Source organism: Nesoenas mayeri, assembly GCF_963082525.1.
Source record: "Nesoenas mayeri genome assembly, chromosome: 7".
NCBI classification, from domain to species: domain Eukaryota; kingdom Metazoa; phylum Chordata; class Aves; order Columbiformes; family Columbidae; genus Nesoenas; species Nesoenas mayeri.
The window spans coordinates 9254515-9277856 of record NC_137551.1 but is presented as its reverse complement, the minus strand read 5'-3'; the positions used below and the strand labels follow the sequence as shown (position 1 = coordinate 9277856).

The following is a 23342-nucleotide window of genomic DNA, read 5'->3' as shown; positions in this document are numbered from 1 at the left end:
CACAGGTGATCCAAGCAGTCTGCCACTGCAGTAACTATACATCTGCCACTGGATTATGTGCCTGTTATACTGGTTTTGTACATAAATGATTATGCATCTTTCATCTGCTTTCACCTTAAGGCATACATCCCCTTGGCCACTCCAACACCACCCAGTTTGTTGCATAAAATGAGTTCAGGAAGAGGACAGACTAGTTAAGTGAGCTTCATTTAGCACACAGGATGTGTGCAGTAGTCCCTGTATTGCAATATGACATCTCACAAATGAGAGCCCCCATGTCCTTGGCTTCTTGCATCCCTCTGAGATGGGTCTGCTCTTATCTAACTCCACTAGCTCCTTCTTGTGCATGATGGTTGTACAGAAGAGTACTGCTCATTAGATGGAATCACTGCTGCACCTCTTTAATTTGGTTACGTGGTCTGAAACAGTGGTTTTGTACTGGATATTAAAAGATTTGTTTATTTTAAATATCCTAACAGTCAGATAAGACACACTCAGTCCATTTTAGTACAAAATGCATAACATTCTTAGAGAAAAATGTGCGAAACTCCCACAACTATTTAAGTTAATAATTAAAAGGCCTTCCCCTAGGGTTAACCAAGTCAAGTTAGTGATTCATCTCATTTAAAAGTGCACATACTAGGACAAAAAGGGAATGGAAGGCTGTTTATTTTTTCATTCTATCCATGCATAGCTCTGTATTATAACTGCAGACAGGAATTCAATATACATCCAGAGGAGTAAAATATTGCCACATACTACGGTAGTTGTGACAGAGCACAGCAAGCCACATACCTTGAAGCCATCCAACCCTCCCAGTGCCCCTCAGATTGCTATAGAAGACATACCTGCATATCTGAAACTACTCTGGTGACTGCACCAGTTCAAACACTGGCATTCAATCAAGAGACAGGCAGACTTGTACCTGTAGAAACACATTTGCAAAGTTACTTTTACTTCCTACCTCCTGGACAGTCCATGGTAACTTGTACCTGGGAGTCCTAGCCAATCACTACTCCAAGCAATGCTTTAAAAGCAAATTTGCTTTAATCTCAGTACTGTTCACAGCTTTGCAGAAAGACTAAACAGCAGGAGAAGGCAGCAAGTAGAAAAAAATTCCAGGGAGGCACAGAAAGAAATTAGGTGCTTGATTCCTGTTGTAAACAAAACTAAATTGACTGCCTAATTTAATTTGTTTTCTGAGAAACCTTTTTTTTCCTAACCTTCTCACCTACACCAACTAAATCCAGAAACGCAATAACCCCAGCAGTCACCAGTTTAGCATTTTGGAAAGTAGATCCACCCCTTCTGCTGCCAGAAAATTGCTCAGCAGAAAAAACAATGTTAGTGTGGTCAGCCTTACAAGAGACAACTATTTACTTGAGACACTAGTCAATTGTCACACAGAGCTCCAGGGGAGAGACTAGTTGCTGCCTCCATTAGGCAATAAACAGGGGTTTCACGCCAAACCGAACTCAGTCCCCATTCTCCAACATCTACAGGCACCAAAGCTTTCTGCAAAACAAGAGAAAAGCAGCAGCTCCAGTCACCACAGCAGAGGTGCTGTATTTCCCAAAAGCTATTATCATTCCATGAAGGTGATACATTAGGGAAACACTTTTTTTTAAACAAAAAAAAAGAAAACATTCAGCACAGTCCTTAAGAAAAAAATACATACAAAAATACAAGAGTGCAGCACCAACTCCAAAACCAGAAAAAAGTGAGAGACTAGAAAGATAATCAAATATGATACTAGAAGAAGTTATTAGTAAATGATTTTTGATCATTTAGGGCATAAAGCATAGCCACATTTGTTCATAATATGCCATGGCTTCAACTAGCAGATGTAGTCCGTAATGAATAGTAAAATAAGCCTTTAACGAAGTTCCACATAACATTCATATAAGTAAACTAGAAAATTGTGGTTGAGACTAAGTTTCTAGAATAAGAACATACAACAGTTTGAAATACGGATTCAGAAAAGAACACCTTGGTATATTGCATAAGAAAATAGAATCATAGATTGATTTAAGGTGGAAGGTCATCAACCTGGTCCCATGTTCAAAGCAGGGCTGATTAAATCACATTGCTCACAGCCATGTCCAGTCAAGTTCTGGCCCATTGAAGGATGGAAAGGCCACATTCTCCCTGTGCAACCTGTTCCAATATCTGACCATCCTGAAGGTGATCATGTTCTAAATACAATCTCTTCAGGGCTCTGTGTTCTAAGATACATCCACTATCTCCATCCTGTCATCAGCTGGCTGCTCTTTTGAAAAAAGAAAAAATAATAGCTATCAGTAAGGCAACCCTTCTATGTGCAGCCACAGGAACACTGGAGATTGTGCTGAGGGCAACACCAGCTGTTCCAGAAAAATACCATTAAATTAGTTGTTCAAATTTGGAAAGAAATACCAATTTATGTCTTAAATTAGTTTTCAGATGAATTCTATGTCAACATACAATCTTAGTAATTACAGTGGAAACCCAGGTTTGGCTTTACTATTTGTAGCCCATTCATGCAGTAAGATAACAAGCATTCCTATATAATTAGTCTTGGTAGTAATTGTGTTTAGTTGTACTTTTTTTTAAGAGCAAGACAAACATGATTCTTTGAAGCTAACATTTTGAAAATAGGCATATTAGCAAATTGATAGTCAGGTATTTATTAGGCAAACTAAAGAACATGCTTCATGGTATTGCCAAAGAGTATTTGTTAAACTACAATCTCTGGATCAAATCTTTTATCTGTTACATGTACAAATTCATCTACTCCAACACATCTGTATAAAAATGTCCAAGAGCAAAATGTTTTCCTTTATGTCCAATGAAGTTCTTGGCCATTTACAGTCACTAACCTGATAAAACACTATTACAGACTTGTTTTAGGAATGTAATTCAGTCATTTCAGTGCTTCCTGTCTCTGCCTCTGTGGACTAGTAAACTTGACTGCAACAGTTTGGTTACATTAACCTAGCTTTTCTTGCCATTACTATGATGTTTTTCTTTCTTCTGAGTACCATGAGTCATTTCCTTAAATCTTTGCTGGTTTGGCTGCAGTCTTTTGGATACTAGGAACTGCCAGTGCTCCTCTTCCACTTCTGGTTTTAATTCCACTGTGTGCTAGAACCATTTCTCTATTACATTGGTTTTATCTAAGGTATTTTTGTTGAAATAATTAGATTTTCACCTGATGTAAGTAATCTAAGCTTAACTGCCAGCACAGCTTCTTTGAAGCCATACAAGTTTACAGTTGTTGAGGGTCTGAGCCCCATGTTCTATTACTCTTCTGATAAAGCAGATGACTAGCTGTTTCCCATGTGTTTAGAAACATGGCTATACCTCTCAATTATTTCATTCCTCTGCTTACACTGAAGGAATAAATTGAAAGACCTATTTTTGCCTAAGTACATAAAGGCTTCTGATGCATTTTGATGGCTCAGGTAGTCCTCTATGTATTCTTAAGCCTTGGGCAGGAGAAAACACATACAAAAAAGGAACAGGAATATCGGTGCATGAAGTCTTCGACCTCTCAAATGTGAACAATTTTTTTATTCATTTATTTCCCCACTGGATCACACACAACTCAAGCCAATTCTTAATAAATAAATCCAGATGAAGAACACAGGTTTCCTGAAAGACACAGCTTAACATGATCGGTACAGAGGAGACCAGGCAAAGTTGGTTTGCATCATCTTTGAACCACTTGGGCTCAAGTCTTATCACTACTGAAATGGTTCTTGTGGGCTTTAGGAGACTCCATAAAAGCACAAGAAACCAAATGACATTCCACAGTAAGCATCTGCTTCACCAAAGTGTTACATAGATAAGGAAGAAGAGAAACAAAAAAAAGAATGACTTCTGAAACTACCTCTGTATGTGGCCAATATACAGACAAACAGTGTACCCTGGCCACCAGTGATGTCCCCACTAGCACCAACAGGAACAATACACATTTCTAGTATTGTAGAAGCCAGCTGCAAAGCCAGGCTTGCTTCCCCTCACACCAAGCAGTAAGATCATGGCTGTGTTGGTCCTAGACAGAAACACTGGAAAAACCAAAGCTACTCCTTTCTCAGTCATGGCCCATGTTTAATACATGCATTAAAATGAACTAGTTTTACCAAATATTTAATTACGCAATTGGTCCTCACTCTTGGTATAGCCAACACCTCAAAAAGGAAGAAATCTTCCCCTCTTTTATTCCTCAATTAGATATTAAAATGATCATATAACACAGCATATAATATAGTATGAGATATGAAAGAAGAGAATAGGATTGTTTTCATGCATCCTCACAATGCAGTTCATACAGCTTGGCTACTGCTTTACACATAGCTATATTCAGCATTGAGAGAAGTACCATGCTGAATTTAAGGTAACATCTATACAAATGGGGAACAGAAAATATTGAGAAATATTGTCTCCTAAAAACTCCACATGTTCTGAATAGCTTTAGCAAAACTAAGCTTCTGTAGCACAGAAAAAATAATGCAATAGAAAGATTGTGTCAGTTATCAGTTTCCTTGTGCTTATGATGAGGCAGCCTCCCTGCCTCTGAGTACTTGCACATCTTCTCATAAGGACAAGAAATTTTTTGCTCTCACAGCCACTTGTGTGTTAGAGTTCATGGACCTTTTGTCTCCCTTCCTTTACTAGAGCTCACATTTTTTTTTTCCTTTGTAAACAGAGCAAAAAGTTACTCAGAAATCAAGCAAAACTAAAGAAATCAAAGCTACTAAGAGTATTAGGAGAGGAATGGAATTAAAATAAAAAAATAGAGACGATCTTTTTAAGACTTGTTTCTTCTTTTTCCTGCAGTTCCACCATCCAATGAAATACCAAGTCTGCTCAAGTCAACTGGTTATTTTAGGTTAAACAAATTAAACACATTTAATTTCCAAAGAGAAAAAAAATTAAAAAGCCCCTTTTTTTGGTTCTGATGACTTTTCACTCAGCACAGCTACTTATACCTGCATAAAGCAGACATCAGTGTTATATTGCCAATAAATAACTAAAAATAGTAACATTTGACACTGGACAAAAAAGCAACTACACATGGTAAAGGGTATTGGAGAAACAGTCGCCTGGAGTTCAGACTGCAGCTCATAAGGACTTTCCTTTTTTCTGATAACTGGAAAACACATCTGTATCACCTTGTGTTACTGAAAAGCCTGCTATAAAACTCAGTATAGTTCCACTAGTGTCACCTCCAAAATTCTGGTCATAATTAAACAGCTTCAGTTTGCAGTATTGACACTCATCCATGGGGGAGTTGGGCTCCTTTTCAGGAATCGAGGCCAGGCAGCTGATAAGGGACATTCCTACAACAGAAGGGAAGTTGCCAGCAGGGACAGGACCAGCCAGGAGCACAAGACAGCAGCGCCTCAACAACTCAAACAATTCCACCCTATCTCAACAAAGCAGGAAGAACAGGGTGCAGATAACAACTCCTACCAAGAGCCTCAGACCAGGGTCAGTGATGAATCACCACAACTCACCCAAGGAATACATGCAAGAACAGCAAAAGACAGGACACCACCCACCTACAGCACAGGCCCCATGTCCCATCAAGGCAGAGACAAAGGAGATGGAGCTCCAGCACAGCTCAAACCAGGTCTTTGTGCTTGGGACGGAGCTTAAATAGAGTTCGTGGGCCCATGGGTGGAGAGTGTTGGTGGGACCCCAGGTGAGGCTAGTCAGGGAAATTAAAGCTTCTCAGTGCACTCAGAGCCCTGACAGGGCACAAGTGTGGCTGCTGAGGACTGACAGTCATGTAGCTGTGGACAATAAATGCAAGCATGTTTTAATTGCTAAATCTATCTAGGTGGTTTGTGTTTGTTTGTTTTGTTGTGTTTCTTTTTACACAATAGTGACTGAGAAAGTGCAAGTGACTTTTAGTAGTGAAATAAAGTATTAAACTTGAAAGAAAAAACAATTAGGATCCTCAAATCACATTTTCTGTCTGATTTCTGGTAGACAACCGAAGGCTGATCTCAGCAGCTATTAGTGTTTATGACTGAAGTGGAAATGCATGAATTGTACCAGCTATTTTACATAACATGGAAGCCTTGAGTGACCAAGGGTGCCTGTGCAGTTTACACTTTGTTGTGGGACTAGTATAATAATTTAGTAAATCTTATTTGCTGAGACAAATGGAAGAATAGATTTTAACAATGTGCCGTTGTTAAATGCAGCATTTATTTATGCAGGATGCTAAGAAAGTACATTACATGTGCAAATAATAGCAAACCAAAAGTGATCAGAATATTATTAATAAAGAGGGTCAATGCATTTGGAGCCCGACTCCAGAAAACACTTTAACATACCTATAATTTTATTTCTATACATTTAGGAACGAAGAGGAAACTGTTCAATTATATATTTAATTTGAGTGAAGGATTAACTCCCCTCAGGGGTAAAGTTATATCAGAAATCAGTTTAGGTACCTTCTCCCTCTTTTAATAAAGACATTCTTTCCTCCCTTCCACTTTAAACCTATTTGAGTGAACAGAAGTTTCAGAACAGGAATAATTATTCTTAATCCAGGAGGAAATTTTTCCTGTGGCTTCTGAAGAAGAGAGACAGTCTTTCTTTCTCTTAAGTAAGAAAATAATACAGTTACAAAATACAGGATTTAGATTCTAATTTACTGAAAACATTACAAAAAAACTTTTCCTAATTTATAGATAAATAATGCTGTTCCTTTGACAGCAATGCAGGATATTGCCTGACAAGTCAATTCTCAGTGTAGTGTTCATGTTCTCAGTCTTTTTTGTTTGTTATAGTCCCATCTCCAACTACACCCTCATTCATGCTATTATTTATTAAGTACTCTCCCCACATATTAGCTAATATCAATATGTTCCTTCTAATTGGTAATATTTAAATCTCTCTTTATAGTAGATTTCTGTTTAGATTTAGAATGTGAACATATTACTTTGCTTCTGAGAGACAAAAGAGACAGGTTGCGATCTTGTCAGAAATTGCCACTGCAATTTCCAAGAGTGAAAACTGCTAAATTTCTGAGCCTCTTACATTTGTTTCTAATTCTTCTTATGTTTCAGCAAAGACAAGATTCACAAAGTCTGTCTGTTGAAAAGTCTTCCAGAGATTAAGATGTTTAATACTGCATGGCTGTAATAAATACCAGTGTATATATAAAATTGTATAGCACATTGAATGTTACCAAATGTTAACACCTTGTATGTGGTAAGACTTTTAAGCCTAGACTTTTTCAGATCCTCTGGTTTTCTGTCAGGTTCGCCAAGGCTGTATTTATTCCCTTACTTATTCTCACAGCTATTAATGGCTTTCTTTAAAATTCCATGGTGATGGGTGAGGTATCAGAAAACTGGAAAAGGTCAGTTATAGTGACTGTCTTATAAAAGGCAGGGAAAAACAAGAAATTTTAGCCTAGTCAGTTTAACTTCAGCTCTCAGAAATATTCCAGAGAAAAAAAAGTATCACACAAATTGGAACGGGTAACTAGAATACGTAACTTAATAAGAAGATCTACACACAGCCAGTATATATCTGACAAAAATAAATCTCATTAGACTAATGTGTTACTACAACAGACCAAGACTGTCTGCAGACTGGGGAGCAGCAGCAGAGCCCATACTTAGGACTTGAGCAGAGTTTAAACATTATTTCCTGTAATATTTCCATAAGGTATAGCAAAAATTGCCAGATGACGACATAAAAATGGGTGAATAACCATCTCCACACAGGATTGTTATGATTGTTTCACTGTCAAAATGGAAAAATGTATCAAATAGGACTGTGATTTTCTGTTCTGGGTCCATATCTGTTCTGTTTTTCATTGATGATCTGGATAAAGAAACTGGAAGTGTTATTAGAAGGTGTAAAAAATAAAACTGCAAAAGTACAGCATTAGTGCAAATGGATGTTAAAAGATCAGAAAAACAGACTTTAAGAAAAACAGGATGAAATTCAATACGGACAAGACCAGGAGACCATGCTCAGAAAGAGTAATCTACACCATTAATTAATTAATTAATCTACACACATAATGAGGAACTACAAGTTAGACAGTAGGTTTTCAGAAAAGGACCCAGGGATTAGAGTATATCACCACAGGCCAGTAACATCACGCCACAAAGACAGGATAAGTGTGGCACAGAGATGGGTAAGCTGGAGTGCAGTTTGTGAGACACTTGATAAGGTCATGCAGTTCTGTTCAGCACTGGAAAGGCCTCAGCTGAGTTACGCTCTCCAGTTTTGTGCTTTGTGTTTCGTTGAAGAAGGATGTAGGCTGCTGTGAAAAGGGTTTGCTGGAAAGCAACAAGAAACATGACTGCTGAGTATGGGCTGAAAGACACAGAGTGACTAGTTAAACAAAAAGCACACTTAAGGACTGATCAATGCTTGATAAAAGTCTTCACAAGCATCAAAGGTTGATACAATGAAGAAATAATCCATTCACCACGTCTGTGGTGGACGTGACAAGAGCTAATGGCTTTAAGTTACAGCAAGAATAATTCAAGTTACTTATTAAGGGGAAAATGTACCTCTTGATGGTAAGTGAAGCACAGGAATTTCCTGGAGAGGTCATGGAGACCTCATAATTAGAAATTGTAAAGGAGTGGATAAACAAATATCTATCAGGAATGAACTCAGTATAGTTAGAAGATGAACTAGATGAACTTTTGGAGATCTCTTTCAGTCTTTTTTTACGGTCCTATGGTTCACTGTAGCTGATAAGATGTTTCAGAATCTCTCTGCTCTTGGGAATTTCTAGGGGAGGTAAAGTTTTTGTAACAGATGTGGAGGACCTTCTATTTATATGCTTGTGTGCCTTAAGTGCATGCTACTTTAGTACATAGCACGCCACAATTCTGAGAAACTGGAGTTGATGTGGCCTGACTGGGGAATATGGCACAACATCATGAAAGTCAAAATATTATGGGCTTTTCTGCAAAATACATAAATACAACAAATAATGTCTTTCAAGATGTCCTCAGCATCACTTTTCACCAGTAATAAAGATCTCCTAAACAACTAATCCCAAATTCAGCATTCTCCCTAGAAAAAATATTTCTACATACAACAGATCACTTTTAAGGATTCTATATGCCTCCTTCTCTTTCCCCACCCTCACTTTTTAGCTTTCTGAGGTGGTCTTTTTGCACATGGCTCCCACCTCAAACAAAGATAACTGCATTTTGCTCCACAATGGTGTTGTGAAGTAAATAAATTAAAGAATAATAAATAAGTGCAAGCTCTGGAATACAGACTGTGCTGTATTAACGATAAGTTACATTGCACCACTCTTCCATTTACAGATAAACTTTACATGTTGTGCTGGTGGAGTGCAGAGGTATCCAGCCACAAGCTCTGTGCTTTGGCAGCAGAGCCAAAGCCACCTGATGTGACTGTCCCTTCTTGTCCAGGCCCGGGGACATACCCACATTCTTCACAGGAGAAATCCTACACGACTCTAAGTCTGGAGGTTCTATGGAGTCCCAAAGAGATGTGGCTTATAACAGTAGATCAATCCATTCACAAATCTCCTTCAGATCCATGGGATCTATTCCACGGCAACAAATATTATACAGTAGACTTTGCATTTAGAGGCTGAGTGCAGGAATAAAACACTTTTCTGTTCAGTTACATGTTTTCTGAGATTTGCAGATATTCTGTGTGTGTGAGGTGAGGAAAAGAGACCAGGATGAAAAAAAGAGGGAGAGAATGTGGCAAAATACACACGGTATGCCAAAAAGAGAAAGATCCTGTTATTCTTTTCTTTGATCAAGCTACTGGCCACAGAAAAATGGCCAACATAGATTTTATATGCCAAAGTCAACTTCAGTCATTTGATCTTTTATCTGCCAACTTCCACCCATTTTCCCCAATTGTATCCACATTTAATATTATTTTAGCCATTAAAATGTGGTTTCCTACTTAGTTCAAGTTTTCTGGGCAACAGACATTTTATTCTCCCACTGAAACATATTGGAGAAATAAAATATCTTTTGTGCAACAGAAGTTATATTCTACTGAATATATACTACCAATAATAACTCCTAATCACTAAAACTGTTAATTTCTTTTATCATTTATATGGATTTAAATAGGATGTCAAAGAGTTTAGTTCTTGTTTTTAGTCTAAAACCACACTATGAGAGGGTTATTTTCAATGAATAAAAACTGCACATTGATATTTTTAAGAGATCTCTGATTTATTTTATTCTTTACATGGCTGCTGGAAAAAATACTGCTGAGTTCAACCATCACTAATTGATGAGAAAGGTTTATGTGACTAAATCACGGGAACCGATAAAATGCAAGGGAAGTGACCTCCTACATTGAGAATCTCTGACTGTAAATCTCACTAGTTTCTGACTGGAAAATACCCCAAAAATTGTTTTGCTCAGAGGTGCTAAGCACCTGTAGCTGCTGTGGCCTGTAATTGACGCTGTCAACACTCGCAACTTTTGCACATTTGGACTGTGTAACTCACTGGTCCTGGCATCTAGAAGACAGACAACTCCAGCTGGTGCTGATCTGGGGTGAGGCAGCAGATTTCACTGAATTTCAGGTTGTTTTGAGATGGACACTGTTCAATTACCCATATTAAAAAACAAAACAAACAAAAAAAGTGGTTAATAACTGTAAACTTCTGAACTAGGAAGAAAAAGACTTTTGGTCTTTCCTCAGACTGCCCTGCACAGCTGAAGTATTATCACACTACAAGCAAAATACTGTGAAAATTGAAAATTGCACTGTTTTCGTTACTTATATTTGTATTTTCTATAGTTTTTTTACTTTAGCTTTTTTATTTCCCGTGGTCATGAGAAGTCTCAGAATCTTGCGAGCAGTGTGTTGCCTGCAAGCCACTGGGTAGCATCCACAGAGGCTGTGAGACCACTGAGTGAATTAAATACTAGAGCTGAATACTGGATGTTTCCGCTAAGATTGCCTCTCTCCATGCACACAGTGTTCAGTACGAAAGAAACCATGGGTACTGTCGAATTCACATTGTCATGGCACTAAGTGGGAAATATGTAAAGACTCAGCAAGTCAAAACCTGAACCTCTGTGAAAACCACTGCATATTGCAACTGGACACAGAGCAGTTATCATCTACCTGAAGTATCAGCACAGCTCCTGATGAATTTTAACATGGTCCTTCAAGCTTGTGTTAACTATGCGGTGAGTTTATCATCACCTAAGTCAGCTCTAATCTTTGTGTTGCTTTCCAGCAACCTGGTTTGGCCATCATGAAACTGAGAATGCTCCTCCAGTATGGGAGAAAACAGATGACAGACACCTGCAGCACCGCAGGTGAGCTGTGGTGCTCTCAGGGTGGGAGATCTCATGGGATTCCGGACACGGCACTGCTAGAGCATCTCATAGCAGACTGCTTTTTCATTGGAAAACAGGGATCCATCGAAACAGAAAGCTTTTGTTGGAATATGTGAGGTGCAGCATAACTCTTTTTGTCAAAGAGAATTGCTCAGATTCAGGAGAAATGAGCTGGCTGGCGCTGGAGAGACCCAAAAAGAGGGATATGTGTGCATCACCCTCGCCTGCCTGACCTGGGCATCCAGACTTTGGGCAGATCAGCCCTCCAGGCTGTGTCCGGCTGCAGGAATGGAGAAGCGGCACCACTGCAACTGGACCAGCATGTCCACTCATGCTGACGCTTTCTCTACATGGGTGTGTGCTTTAGGGCTTAAAGTGTTTGCAAAGCCACACGAACTGCACTATGCTATAATCTAGCAGCGGGATGCTGGCTGTGGATTAACGCAACTGTGCCTTGAAGGTGAGAGATGTGTAACCCGGTTTATTGCGGTGCAGCACAGGGCACTTCACCTTTCTGAGGCTTCACACAGACAAAACACCCAGCTGAAAGCCAGGGCCCTCCTCTACTTGACATCTGTCAGCCTTGCCAAGCGAATGCCGTTTCCAGGACGTGCCGTCGAAACTTTGGCTTGCCCGTTTCTCCTGCACACACACGCCATTTCGGGGACACCCCTTTTGGGCGGGGGGGCTTATTCAGGGCCCGTTTTCCAGGGCCGCCACCCTGCCCGTCGCGTGTTTCGCCAGGCACTGCACGATCGCTGCCGGCGCTCCCGGAGCGGCGGGGGCCGGACGGCTGAGGGGGCCGCGGGCAGCCCAGCACCCCCCGCCCCATCCGTCCCGGGCACCGCTCACCCCACGGCAGGGCTTGCCCTGAGCGGCGGGCGCCTCCCGGGGCGGGCAGGACGGCGGCAGTCCCGGAGCGCCGCTGGCAGGGACCCCCGCCCCGGCCCGCCCTGAGCAGGAGGCGGTGCCCTTGGGGGCGGCATCTTCCCTCCCTCTCCCCTCCCCTCCCTCCTCCCGCCGCCGCGCCGCTGCCCCCTCCTCCCGGGCCGCGGCCAGGGATATCCCCGGCCCCTCCCCGGCGGGCCGGCGGCGGCCCAATGGAGGCGGAGATGCTGTGCGGGTTGCGGGCGGGCTGGGGGCGCCGCCGAGCCGCGGACGCCGCCGCCGGCCCGGGGACGCGCACAGTCGGCGGGGAGCCGGAGGCAGAGGCGGGCGCAGGCGGCGGCGCCGGGGCCGGGACTCTGGCAGGCGGCGGCGGCGGCTGGGATGAGCCGGGGGGGCGGCTGTGGGGGCAGATAGCGTCCCGCGGGGAGGCGGCCGAGTGGGGCTCGGAGCGGCGGCGGGGTCCGCCTGGCAGCGCCATGGCGGCTCAGTGCGACCCGCTGAGCGGGTACCTGCAGCAGCCGCTCTCCGACCCGGGCTCCAACAGCGAGCGCAGCACCGACTCGCCCGTGCCCGGCTCCGAGGAGGACTCGGCCGGCCCGCCGCGGCCCCTGCACAGCCCCGAGTGGGGCGAGGAGCGATTCCGGGTGGACAGGAAGAAACTGGAGGCCATGCTCCAAGGTGAGGGCGGTGAGAGGCGGCGGCGGTCCCCTGGGGGCGCGGGGCGGCGAACTGGGAGGGGAAGGGCCGCGTCCCTGGCCCGCCCGGTCCGGCCTTGCACTTCGCCGCCGGGCCAGGGTCCTCTTGTCAGCCCGTCCGTCGCCACAGAGGGGCGGTCCTGGGTCGGCGGGAACCCCGCGGGCCGGTCCTAGGCTCTCCGGCGCCGTCGTGGCCTCCCCGGACGGGACTGTGCGGGCTGGGGGGAACCGGCTCCTTGTCTTCCCCGCTCTCCCGGAGCGGAGCCCAGTGTCGCGGCCGGGGAGCGGCTGACGGGGCACCCCCGGGCGTCAGATGTCGCTTGGGTCCGGGCCGGCCCCGGCGTGGCGGGTGGTGCCGGTGGCCAGCCCCGCCGGGACTCTCCCGCGGTGGCAGCCGGCGCGCCGCGGGGCTGCGGCTTCGCAGGTCGAGGGCTCTCAGAAATCCCTCTTTAAGAACAGCAAATCCTCGCCCGGTCCGGGCGGTTCAGGCTCTGGGCTTTCGAGGAACGGCCGAGGCCGCCGCGCGGCGGGCAGGGAGGCTCCGAGGGCAGTCGGCCCGGCCGGGGGAGCGGGACGGCAGGGGAGGGCTGACAGCCCGTGCCGCGGGACTTGCTCTGCCTGGCTTCTGCTTTCTACTTTTTTTTTCTTTTTCTTTTTTTTTTTTTTTAGCTTAAGACTACATATTTTATCCCGGTATGTTTTGAATTATCTCTGAGTGGAAGTTACGTAGGCAGTTTTTGACAAAGTAGCATGAGTAGCGATTGTGGGTTTTGTTGCTAAAGAGCAGCATAATAGATTTAAACTGATTGAGGATGTTGCTGAGAGGGGTGATTCCCCTGGGGTGTTCCCTGCTCTCTGCCCTGAAGAGCCCCTGAGAACGGAGGTGAGTTTCAGGTCTTACTATGTCAGCTCTCAGGGCATGTTTGGATCAACAAAGGAAGATGAAGGTGGTTTGGAGCAGCATATTCCTTCCTCTGGGATTACTGTTTTGTAAACATTCAATGCTAACACTTGACATGGTAACTCACATATTTACTTACAATTTCAAAACAAATAGACCCCTGCAAATATCTCACTGTTGTTCCTGTGGCATGGAAGGCGTTTCATTCACTTATGGAGCTGTGGGCACTCGTTGCCCCACCATCCCCTGGCAGAGCAGCCATGGAGGAGCAGAGCGGGTGAGCTGGGTTGGCCACTGAAGAGCTGTGGTTTGACTTGGTGGCTGCAATGATTGGAATTTTTTTAATTGAGATTCTGTCTCCTGGGGGTGAGTTAATCTTTAATCAGTTAATACTTCAGTGCTAGTAGAAAAATCTCATTATGTAATGCAGTAAAGAGGAAAGAATTTGGAGAAGCAGAAGTCTCGTAATCAGCAACAACTATTTATAAAAATGTGCTCATCCAAAGTGTCTCAAAACAAAAAACGTGGGTATTGAAAAGAAAAAGTATTGCTGTGTATGAAGTGGTAGGAAAAATGGTTGAAAGTTAGAGTACTGTAAGAAGATTGAAAGTTGCGTTAAAATTTTCCTTTAGTAGCAAAATAAATTTCCATTATCTCATCCCACATACAATCCTTCCTTCTGCTGGCTGAGGTAGGAAACGTGAAGGTAAACAAAGCTCCTAAGCAGAGTCCAAATACTGTATAGTTGTGTCATCCAGTAGCAGCAAGTGTCAAAACCTGAGATTTTTCATTTGCATATTTTAATTTTTTTTTTAATCATCATAATGGTTGATAGAGTAGAGTGAATAAGCGCAAAGAGAATCCTGCCTACTTCTTGATGAGAGGTTGCTGTGTGTCCAGTCTAGCACACAAATGCTTCGGGTGGTGGTTTGAGGGGTTTTTACATCAGTTACCATTTTTTGTGAAGAAAAGCAAGTGTTGGACTTTGTCATAAATGATTTTTGTGTGAAAGCTAAACTTTCTGGCTCATTGGTAATGAAAAAGTGCTTGTTAGGAAACAAGAGGCCAACATAATACTTCTTTCTATCTGAAAACTCTAAACTGTTAAACATTATCACTTTCATTCGGTTTCCTCTCTGTACTTTACAAGTTTTCATCTCACCTCTTGACTTCCTACAAGGCAGGCTTTACTTACCCTTTTCTTGTAGAACACCTCAATCACTGTGTAGCTCTGCCCGGGTGTCAAGGAGAGCATGATGAAGGCCAGATCTGAAACTGGTACCCAGAAATTCAGAGTCAATTATACTGCTGGTTACAAGCCAAAGTTGATTTTATTTTTTAACCTCTTCCCTCCCCCCTTTTTTTTTTTTGCTGTCTTTTGGGAGTGTAAACTTTGACTCCCTCTAGTGGGAAAGGAACCATGGAGAAGAAGCAGTGTGCCATCTCCAGAAACTAACTTGTTAGAAAATTCATAGAGTTGCATTTCCTATGGTTTCTAATACCACATCCTTCCCTGGAAGTTCTTCAGATACATAGACATGGCATCATGGAAGAGAAACATCTCTTTAGTCTAGGTGGTGATGACCAGATTTCTGATTTTCCAAAGTTTTTTCTTTTTTTAATTTGAGCTGGTGGAAATACAGCTTCTTATTCATATTAGATGCTTAAAGGCTCTTCATTTGCTTCTACTGGCTGCTAGAGAGCATGTTTACACTTGTGAAAGTTAATTTTAAATGCTTAAAAACTTGCAGTTTCTTCTCACATTCACCATAGCTTTCTTATATTATGGGAAAGTGAGGAATATGTCATCTGTAGTTCAGTTGTCTTTAAAGCCAGGTTTGAAACAGCATCTGTAGAAGAAACCTGTTGGGAAATGTTCTCGTTCTTGCTTGGGCATCCCTTATTTTTTTACTAGTCAACATCTGTTGTTTACTAATGATGAAATGTGAAAAAGCAACCAGGAGTAGAAAGAATATGAAGCAGCTCAGCGTTTGGCTTGGTGCTTCTGTGGCTCAAGATGTTGAGTAGCTCTCTTTCAAAAAAAGATGCTGTGGCTAGTTTGCCACCAGTTGTAGCTGAAGCACAAATCAAGCCTGGATTGAGGTGTCAGAAAATATTGATGGATTTGAGACTGCTCCTGGTATATATATGTATTTTTTTCCACTTCAAAATAATTGGTTTAGTATTTTTGGTGTTTTGAAGTTTGGTTCTGAATGGCCTAAAGATAAATGTTAAATGAAAGGTAGAGGGAGCTGCTCTAAGAGCTGCTTTTTTTTCTGTTTGGGATATCGGAAAATGCAAAAGCTGTTTTAAAAACCTTGAACATAAGAATTATTATGTTCTTGTTGTGTCCTGCTATTTTGTATGACTGTTTCATTACTTGCTTATAGCTGATTGGAATAGTGTTCCATAAACTACTCTGTCTTTGCAGTGGGGTGTCAGCTATCTTACGCTGGATGTCTTTGTCAGAGTTTGTTGGTGAAGAGATCCCTTTAGAATATTTTTTTTTTCCCCAGGAAGCAAATAAGAATAAAAGTGAGCTTTTCTTTTCAGCAGTGACAGAAGGTGGTATTTGATAGTAACCCTATCAGCTCTGCACTACATTCTGGTGAATGCTGAGGTGATGATACTGTGGAATGATTTAGGGAACGTCTGAGTGCCTGCTACCATAGCAGCCGAGTATTATTACAAAAATGCAAAACACTAAACTTAGTGAAGCTGTCCAGAAAGTATAATCTAAAGGCTAATTTCACAGCCATCAATAGACTTAGCCCAGTTGGCCATGCATCATAAAAACAAACAAAAAAAGACCCCAACAAACAACGACAAAATGAAAGCAAAACGCAACACCTTTTTCTCTTGAATGGTGTCTCTTATTTTTGGCTACAAGGTGTTACGCCAGTGGATTTCAGATAATCCTTTTTCTACATTACCTTCTTTAACAGACTTTGGAGGTTTTAGTGGGATGTATGTACGGCACATTCTCAAGTACTTTGTGACTTTATAATGCAAGATCACGCAACAGTACTTGGGTTAAAACAAACCCAAACAAATCCATGTCACTGTTTTTCAAGAAGAGTCCATCTCTAGCAGTGGTGTGGATGCCTATGGCTCTTTCTTTAAAAAAAAAAACACAACAGCTTTGTGCCTGTTAGAATTCAGATTTTCTCTGTTCTGTGTGTTTGCGTGTGGTGGTTTTTTTGGTTGTTTGTTTTCTTTAATGCATCAGCATTCGGTTTGGGGGCTGTTTTGGTTAATTTTAATTTTGGGATCTAGAGACTTTTTCATGAGTGGTTTTATGCGTGGTGATTTTTTTTTTTTCCCCTTCTCTCATGAGGTAATTCATTATTTGTGTTGGGTATTGATAACTAAACACATGAAGAAAAGCACAGACCTATGTGCTCAGGAGACTCTGAAGAGTACTCAGCACCACGAATACCCTGTTTGCTGCTGGGTTCATCTTCCAGAGCAGGATCTGTTGAGACCAAGTGGGGCACAATTTAATCTGGGTGAAGCCTGTTTACTGTAGATCTACTGCAAACCAATTGTTGATTCCTTTGCCCGAGGGTCGCCCTTGAGGCCGTGTCCCAATCCCAAGGCTGCACTTCCGCAATGCCCCGTTCTGATGCTTGAATGAGAACAGATTTATTTTGTTTGCTGATCCATCAGGTGAAACTTGCTCTATGTAAACAAGTATTTTTTCCCTACTTAATGCGTGACTATGTGGGAAATTGTAATTGTAATACTTTTCTTAGACTTCTCAGCTAGTTTGTTTCAACTACAGAGAATGATAAATTGATAAGTGGGACAAGCAAAGTTTGAGGGGGATGGAAGGGAAGATAAACACCTGCATTTGAGTGTACTGAAGACAGTGGAGATGTTCTAGGAAATTAAGGCCTCTGCTGAGACTGCTAAAAAGCATAGATTTATTAGAGGCTCGACCATGAAGAAATGAATTAATAGACTTTGAGTGAATTAGCTGCATAATAGGCAATTGTAATTGAATTAGAGTGGTCCTGGGTGTAATGGTTTCTGTGTGGGCATAGCAAGCTCTGTGATAAATTTACATTGTGTTTTTGTGTTCAGATGCGTAAGTAGGAATTAATACTTCTCTTTTGGATTTTTTTTTTTTTTGGTGGGTATGATGGTGGCAGGGATCAGTATGATAAAACTAAATGTACTGTCCTGCTTAAAATAATTGCTACACCTTGCTTGCAACTGAAGTTAAAAGTACTAAGAATGCTGTTGATTTATACCTGTGTTTAGAGTTCCCCATGTCCCTGTTGGAGCTGGAAGAGATGTGAAGTGTGTCTTCTCTTTGACTAGATTCTTACTCAAATATCTTACCAAACTCTTTATTTTAGTTTGACTTAAACGCAGTTTCTTTTCCTAGAGGAGGAAAATATTTTTTCTACTAAATTGTGAGATTTCTCTTGGTGGTTTTTATTTTTTTTTCAGTTCTTTGCAATGTATCAGCATAACCTGGACAAGGACATAGTTGTGGGGAAACTGGAACCTTTCTAATAGCATTTACATTCGGTGTTTAACTTGCATGTAGCAGAAAAAAAATCAAATTCTTTGTCAGGTTTTCAAATCCCTAAAGTGCTGAATGGTCTCTTTCTACAAAAATAAATACATGAAATGAATTTGTGTGACTTGTAGTTTAAAAATGTTCTTGCATTCCTTTGTTAACAATTGTAATAATACCACTTTCTCAAGTTTCAGTGTTTTTTAAGTAGTACAACGGACTATCATGGTTTGGCATGAACTGCTAAGTTAAGTATTGCTGGCTTGCACATTCCTGTTGGTTATATTGTAATCTTTACCTCCATTGGAAAATATGTCCTATTTTGAGTACTTATTTCAGGCTCTTGGCTTTATGCCTGTCAAACAATGAAATACGCTACTTTTCTTTAATTTCAGACCTCTGTGTCGAAGATCTAATAGCTTTTTTTTTTTTACAGTAGTATTCCTTACAGTGAAGACACAGTAGTAACTCTCATGAACTTTAAGCATAAAAACTAATACGCCTACACACGAGTTGGAGTTCAGATAGCTTATTAATTGCGTATACTTCTTGTAGCCAAAGGAATGAGTACTTGATTTAAGAATTTATTCTTTAAGATGCAACCTGTTAATCAGTGGTAGTTTTAAAAATAATTTTGACTTAAGCAAGTAGAAACATTCCTTGAACATATCTGCACCTTCTGTTTAGTATTGATTTTTGGTTTATGACGGGGCTTTCTTGTCTCTGGTTCAGATCAGTATGAATGTATTGCATGGGGCAATGTAACTCTTCATGTTTCAGTAACTTTTATAGCTGATTTATATAAAGATGTCTACAGCGATATCCTCTTTACTGGAATAGGAATAAATAGTTTTCAAAAAATTTCCTGTTCAAGGTTCACTGATATTGTGAGGGGACGCTCATGTGTGATAGCAGCTCTCTGCCAGGTCGCTCTGTGTGTGTGAAGCTGTTGGAGTAACTGTGATCCTCATAGTAAACATGGGGCTGTATCCCTTCTGCTGTTATCTCTTGTCATCTCTGTAGCTAATAGAGTCTGAAGAATCTGGGTATTCAACAAGTTCTCACATTTGTATGCAAAAGTGTAGTTTTTGGATACTGGGGAAAATACTCTGTCTAATCAAGAAAAGATGGATGTGATGGGTACAGGGTTGAAAACAAAGCCAGATAACACCAGGTGTCTGAATAGCTAAGTCATTTGCCTAGTAGCATAACTACGTTTAATTTTTCCCCTGCAAACCAGATTGCATGAGGAGAGATTGATGGGCATGTAGCAACACTGGTCTGTCCTACTCATTATCCTGGCTGTGTATCTCTAGTGTAATAGAAACCAGGACACAGAAATTGGGAAGGCATGTAACAGGCACTCTGTGCCTGCAGGGCAGCTACAGAAGGGCTCGTACATTTTCTGGGAGATCCACATGAGTGGGTACCTCCCTGAAGTGCCTGGTGCTAATTCAGGGAGCATGGATGGTGGAATTGGAGGTCTCTCCTTTGGAGAGTAAAGGAATCAAAAGATTCTTAACTACAAAGCTTAATGTTAATTTTATGTCTCCAATTGTTGAGTTAAAATATTAAGTCTAATATTAGACTGTAATATTGGAGCATAATATTTATTAATGTTATTTATTGAATAAGACTATAGATACACATTTTTAGGTAAGTGTTTGATCAGACAGCAGTAATAGAAATGGCTCTTTGCATCCTGGAGTGTACTCTGGGTTTGATAAAATAGTGACTGAGTGTACGGGTCAGTCTGCCTTCCTCAGGGCAGCAAGAACCATCTGCTGGGGAAAAATGGCCTGTACATCCCACTTGAAAAAGTTCTGGCAGGATTTAGGGTTGTGTGTTTCTTTTTTTAACTTCAGATTTCTTATGCCTATTGATGCTTTTTAGTATCTTGTCAGTGAAACAAAATACTGATCGAGCAGTCAAAAGTTATTTAGGTTGCCTTTGCATCTTTTAGCTGCGATTCTCTTGAACAGGTAAAAAATTACTAATACTTCCTAAATCTTTAATCTTAACGGCTGGACTTCAAACTGAGGCATCAGGGTTCGCTTAGGGAACTGGATAAACCAGCTGGAGGTTTGGTGGTGGAGCAGTGGGAGGTGACTGCGGGCTCCAGTGGCCTTGCTGGTTCCATGGTGTAGTTCATGGACCCCATGCTGTGCTTTACACCGTGTCCTGCTGATCTTACTGATGGCAAGTTGTGAAAACAAGTCTTCATAATGCAGCCTAGATTGGGGCACAGTTGTGTTATCTCTATAGCTTGGATTCTGTCGTATAAACCACAGAAAGACTTGTTGCTCTGTGTACCCTTCCATGACGTTTGTTTCTTGCACATGTGAGGGAGAAGAAACAAGAGAGAACTGGCTCTTTACCTTTCTTTTCTTTCAAGGGTAAGGGGTTTTAAGAACTGTTTATGGAAGTATCACTTGTGATGAGAAAGACAGACAATAATAGATGTTGCATTTAAGAGGCATGAGGTTTCCAGTCCTTCTGCCAGCCTCCCAAATGGCCAGCTGCCAGCAGCTGCGGCTTGTGAATTTGGCATCTTGGCATTAACAGTTTTAAAGTGCTGTGGAATAAAGCTCCTGTTTTTAATGTTTAGGGGTTTTTTAATGTTATCCATGTTGGTGTTCCCTAGAACTTTAAAGACCACATATTGACCCATTTTATTAGAAGCTAAGGATTATTGGAGCGCAGTGTGGTCACTTGCTAGGACATACATAATCTGCAATCACCTGAAGATTTTTTGAAGCCGTAGTTAGCAGCTGATAAGTGATATGCATGTATGCAGTTAAATGTTTTAGCTGTTACGCCACCTCTGGAGAGGTACAGATCCAGCCCGATAAAAATGTCACTGGACTAGAAGCAGTATCCTTGACTGATCTGCCCTAAGACCTTGATTAAATTGCTTTTCTTTCCCCAGTCTGATTTGATGGTTGAGCCCTTTTGCAGAGGCAGGAGCTGGTCTGTGCAGTTCCCGCCCCAGTGTGGCCCCAAATTCCCCATTCCCATGCAACTCCAGTACTTGCCTGGTGTGTCAAGTTTGCCATAAACCTTGTGAAAAATACCCTTGCAGAGAAAACTTGATAAACTTGTATGGAGAAGTTTTCTCTAAAATATTAAGCAAAAAGCGACTCTCCATTCCTCTTTTGGCTTTTTGCCTGTTAGGAGCATGTGTAGATGCAAGTGAAGCATGAGTGGTTCCGTCTTCCATTTGCTGAACTTATTTGTGGGCCAGGCCTGGGAGGCTTCGCTCGGTCTCTGTTCCATTTTCTGCTAAAACTACTTTTCTAGACCTGTCCAACATTTTATTTAAGAAACTATGGGGTGGTCATTTTTTTTTTCTTTAGGTTAGTTCTTCTATACAGCTTTTTAACTTGCAAAGATAACTTCTATTTGTAGGAGTCACAATGCCACGGGATGTTTTTGCTCTGGATGCTGGAATATTACAGAGCTTTTGAAAGCAAAGATTACAAATAAGAATGAATGCCAAGGAAAATAAAAAATGAGGCCTTATGCTTATTTCACTTGAATGAACTAGAATATAATATATAAAAAAAGATTGGGCTGTGTTATTTCTCACTTGGTACAATGTATCTGTAAAAGCTAGATTCATTGCTTGTACTAGCAATGAGATGACTGGCAAAACAAAATGAAAATATCATCTGCTGCTTATGGAACAGGTCAGATTATGGTGTTTGTCAGGTTAAACTTCCTTCTTGGAAAGGAATTATGCTGTATTTCCTTGTGAGGAAAACTTGGAGCATTTTCATAAGGAAATTCATCTAAGCAGTTTGTAGTATAACACCTCTGAAAATCAGCATGAAGCCAAGTAAATCTGGCCTGAAAGAAGCAATGTTAATAGATAACTGGAGGCAGAAAGTGTTGATACTAATGATTTCTCCTAGTTTTAAAAAAGGTGCTGTTTCAGTCCTTTTGAGCTTATGATATACATACATGTTGTATGATATAATTGTGCTATTAGTATCTCCCTATATATTTAAAAAAAAAAATTAATTGCATTGATATTCTAAAGTTTCATGGTGAGGTTTTATATATATTTTCACCACTTCCTTTTTTCTTTATGAAATATATTTTTTTTGTCCTACTTACAGGTGATGATACTTTTTTCCTTTCTAAGCAAAGTCTGGTTTTTGGAATCTTTATTACCACTCTGAATTAGTGGTTTAAACTAACCTTTAAATTTGCCTTTTTCCTCTATTGCCAATAACTCTGTGAATGGAGGACTTTGATTATATCTATTTTCATTGGCTCTGTTCTGTTCAGACTGTGCCTGCAGTAAATTTATGGCAATTGAATATATGAGATTGGTAACTTAAGACAAAGCATCTTGAGAAATGTAAAAAACAAAATCTGTAATTCCAAAATAAATATTAGGTCAATTAAGTGATGCATTTTTAATGTTATGGAAAGCTATAGCAGATTGATGTCTTCTGAAGAAATTCCCTGTGACCTTTATGGTAAAATAATTGAATGGCTTGTGGAAATATAAACTGGGATCTGGTGAACTGTTTGCAGTGTAATTGAGCTAGAAGCGATGTTGTGTTGTAAGGTAGTTCCTGTGCAGAAGATGATACTGCGATACAAAAGCCATGATGAGTGACAAGTTAATCACTTGAAGAAAAAAACAAAGGCATTTAAAATCGTATCTGTATCTGTAACACATATATTTAAATAACAGATATGTATTTGTATGTAATTCAAATGAAGGATATATACGCATGTTATCCTTACGTGACATGAAAATACTTCATTTCATTGTGATCCACATCAAAGAATGTAAGACTTGGTCATGCATGTTCTGAATGTGTAAGTGCATCCATGGGTGAGAAGTGTATAGAAGGTGGCATACTAAATTACTTTAGATGGCCTTTGTTTACATGCAGTTAAAGCAGTTAAAATAGCATTGAATTAAATACTCTGGATATGGAATACATTTTTTTTTTTTATATAGTGGAAAAGAATCTTAGTAC

General features: G+C 41.0%; 1 protein-coding gene across 1 annotated transcript in view; it reads left to right on the top strand.

Annotated features, from left to right (window-relative positions):
* Nucleotides 1–12679: 12679 nt before the first annotated feature.
* BICC1 (BicC family RNA binding protein 1) overlaps nt 12680–23342 on the top strand; it is a gene marked incomplete at its 3' end in the record, with an annotated part of 99566 nt that continues 88903 nt past the window's right edge. The window contains exon 1 of the mRNA XM_080348111.1: nt 12680–12896. Within this exon, the coding sequence (XP_080204237.1) occupies nt 12695–12896 (202 nt within the window). The 5' untranslated portion in view covers nt 12680–12694. The remainder of the gene's footprint in view (nt 12897–23342) is intronic.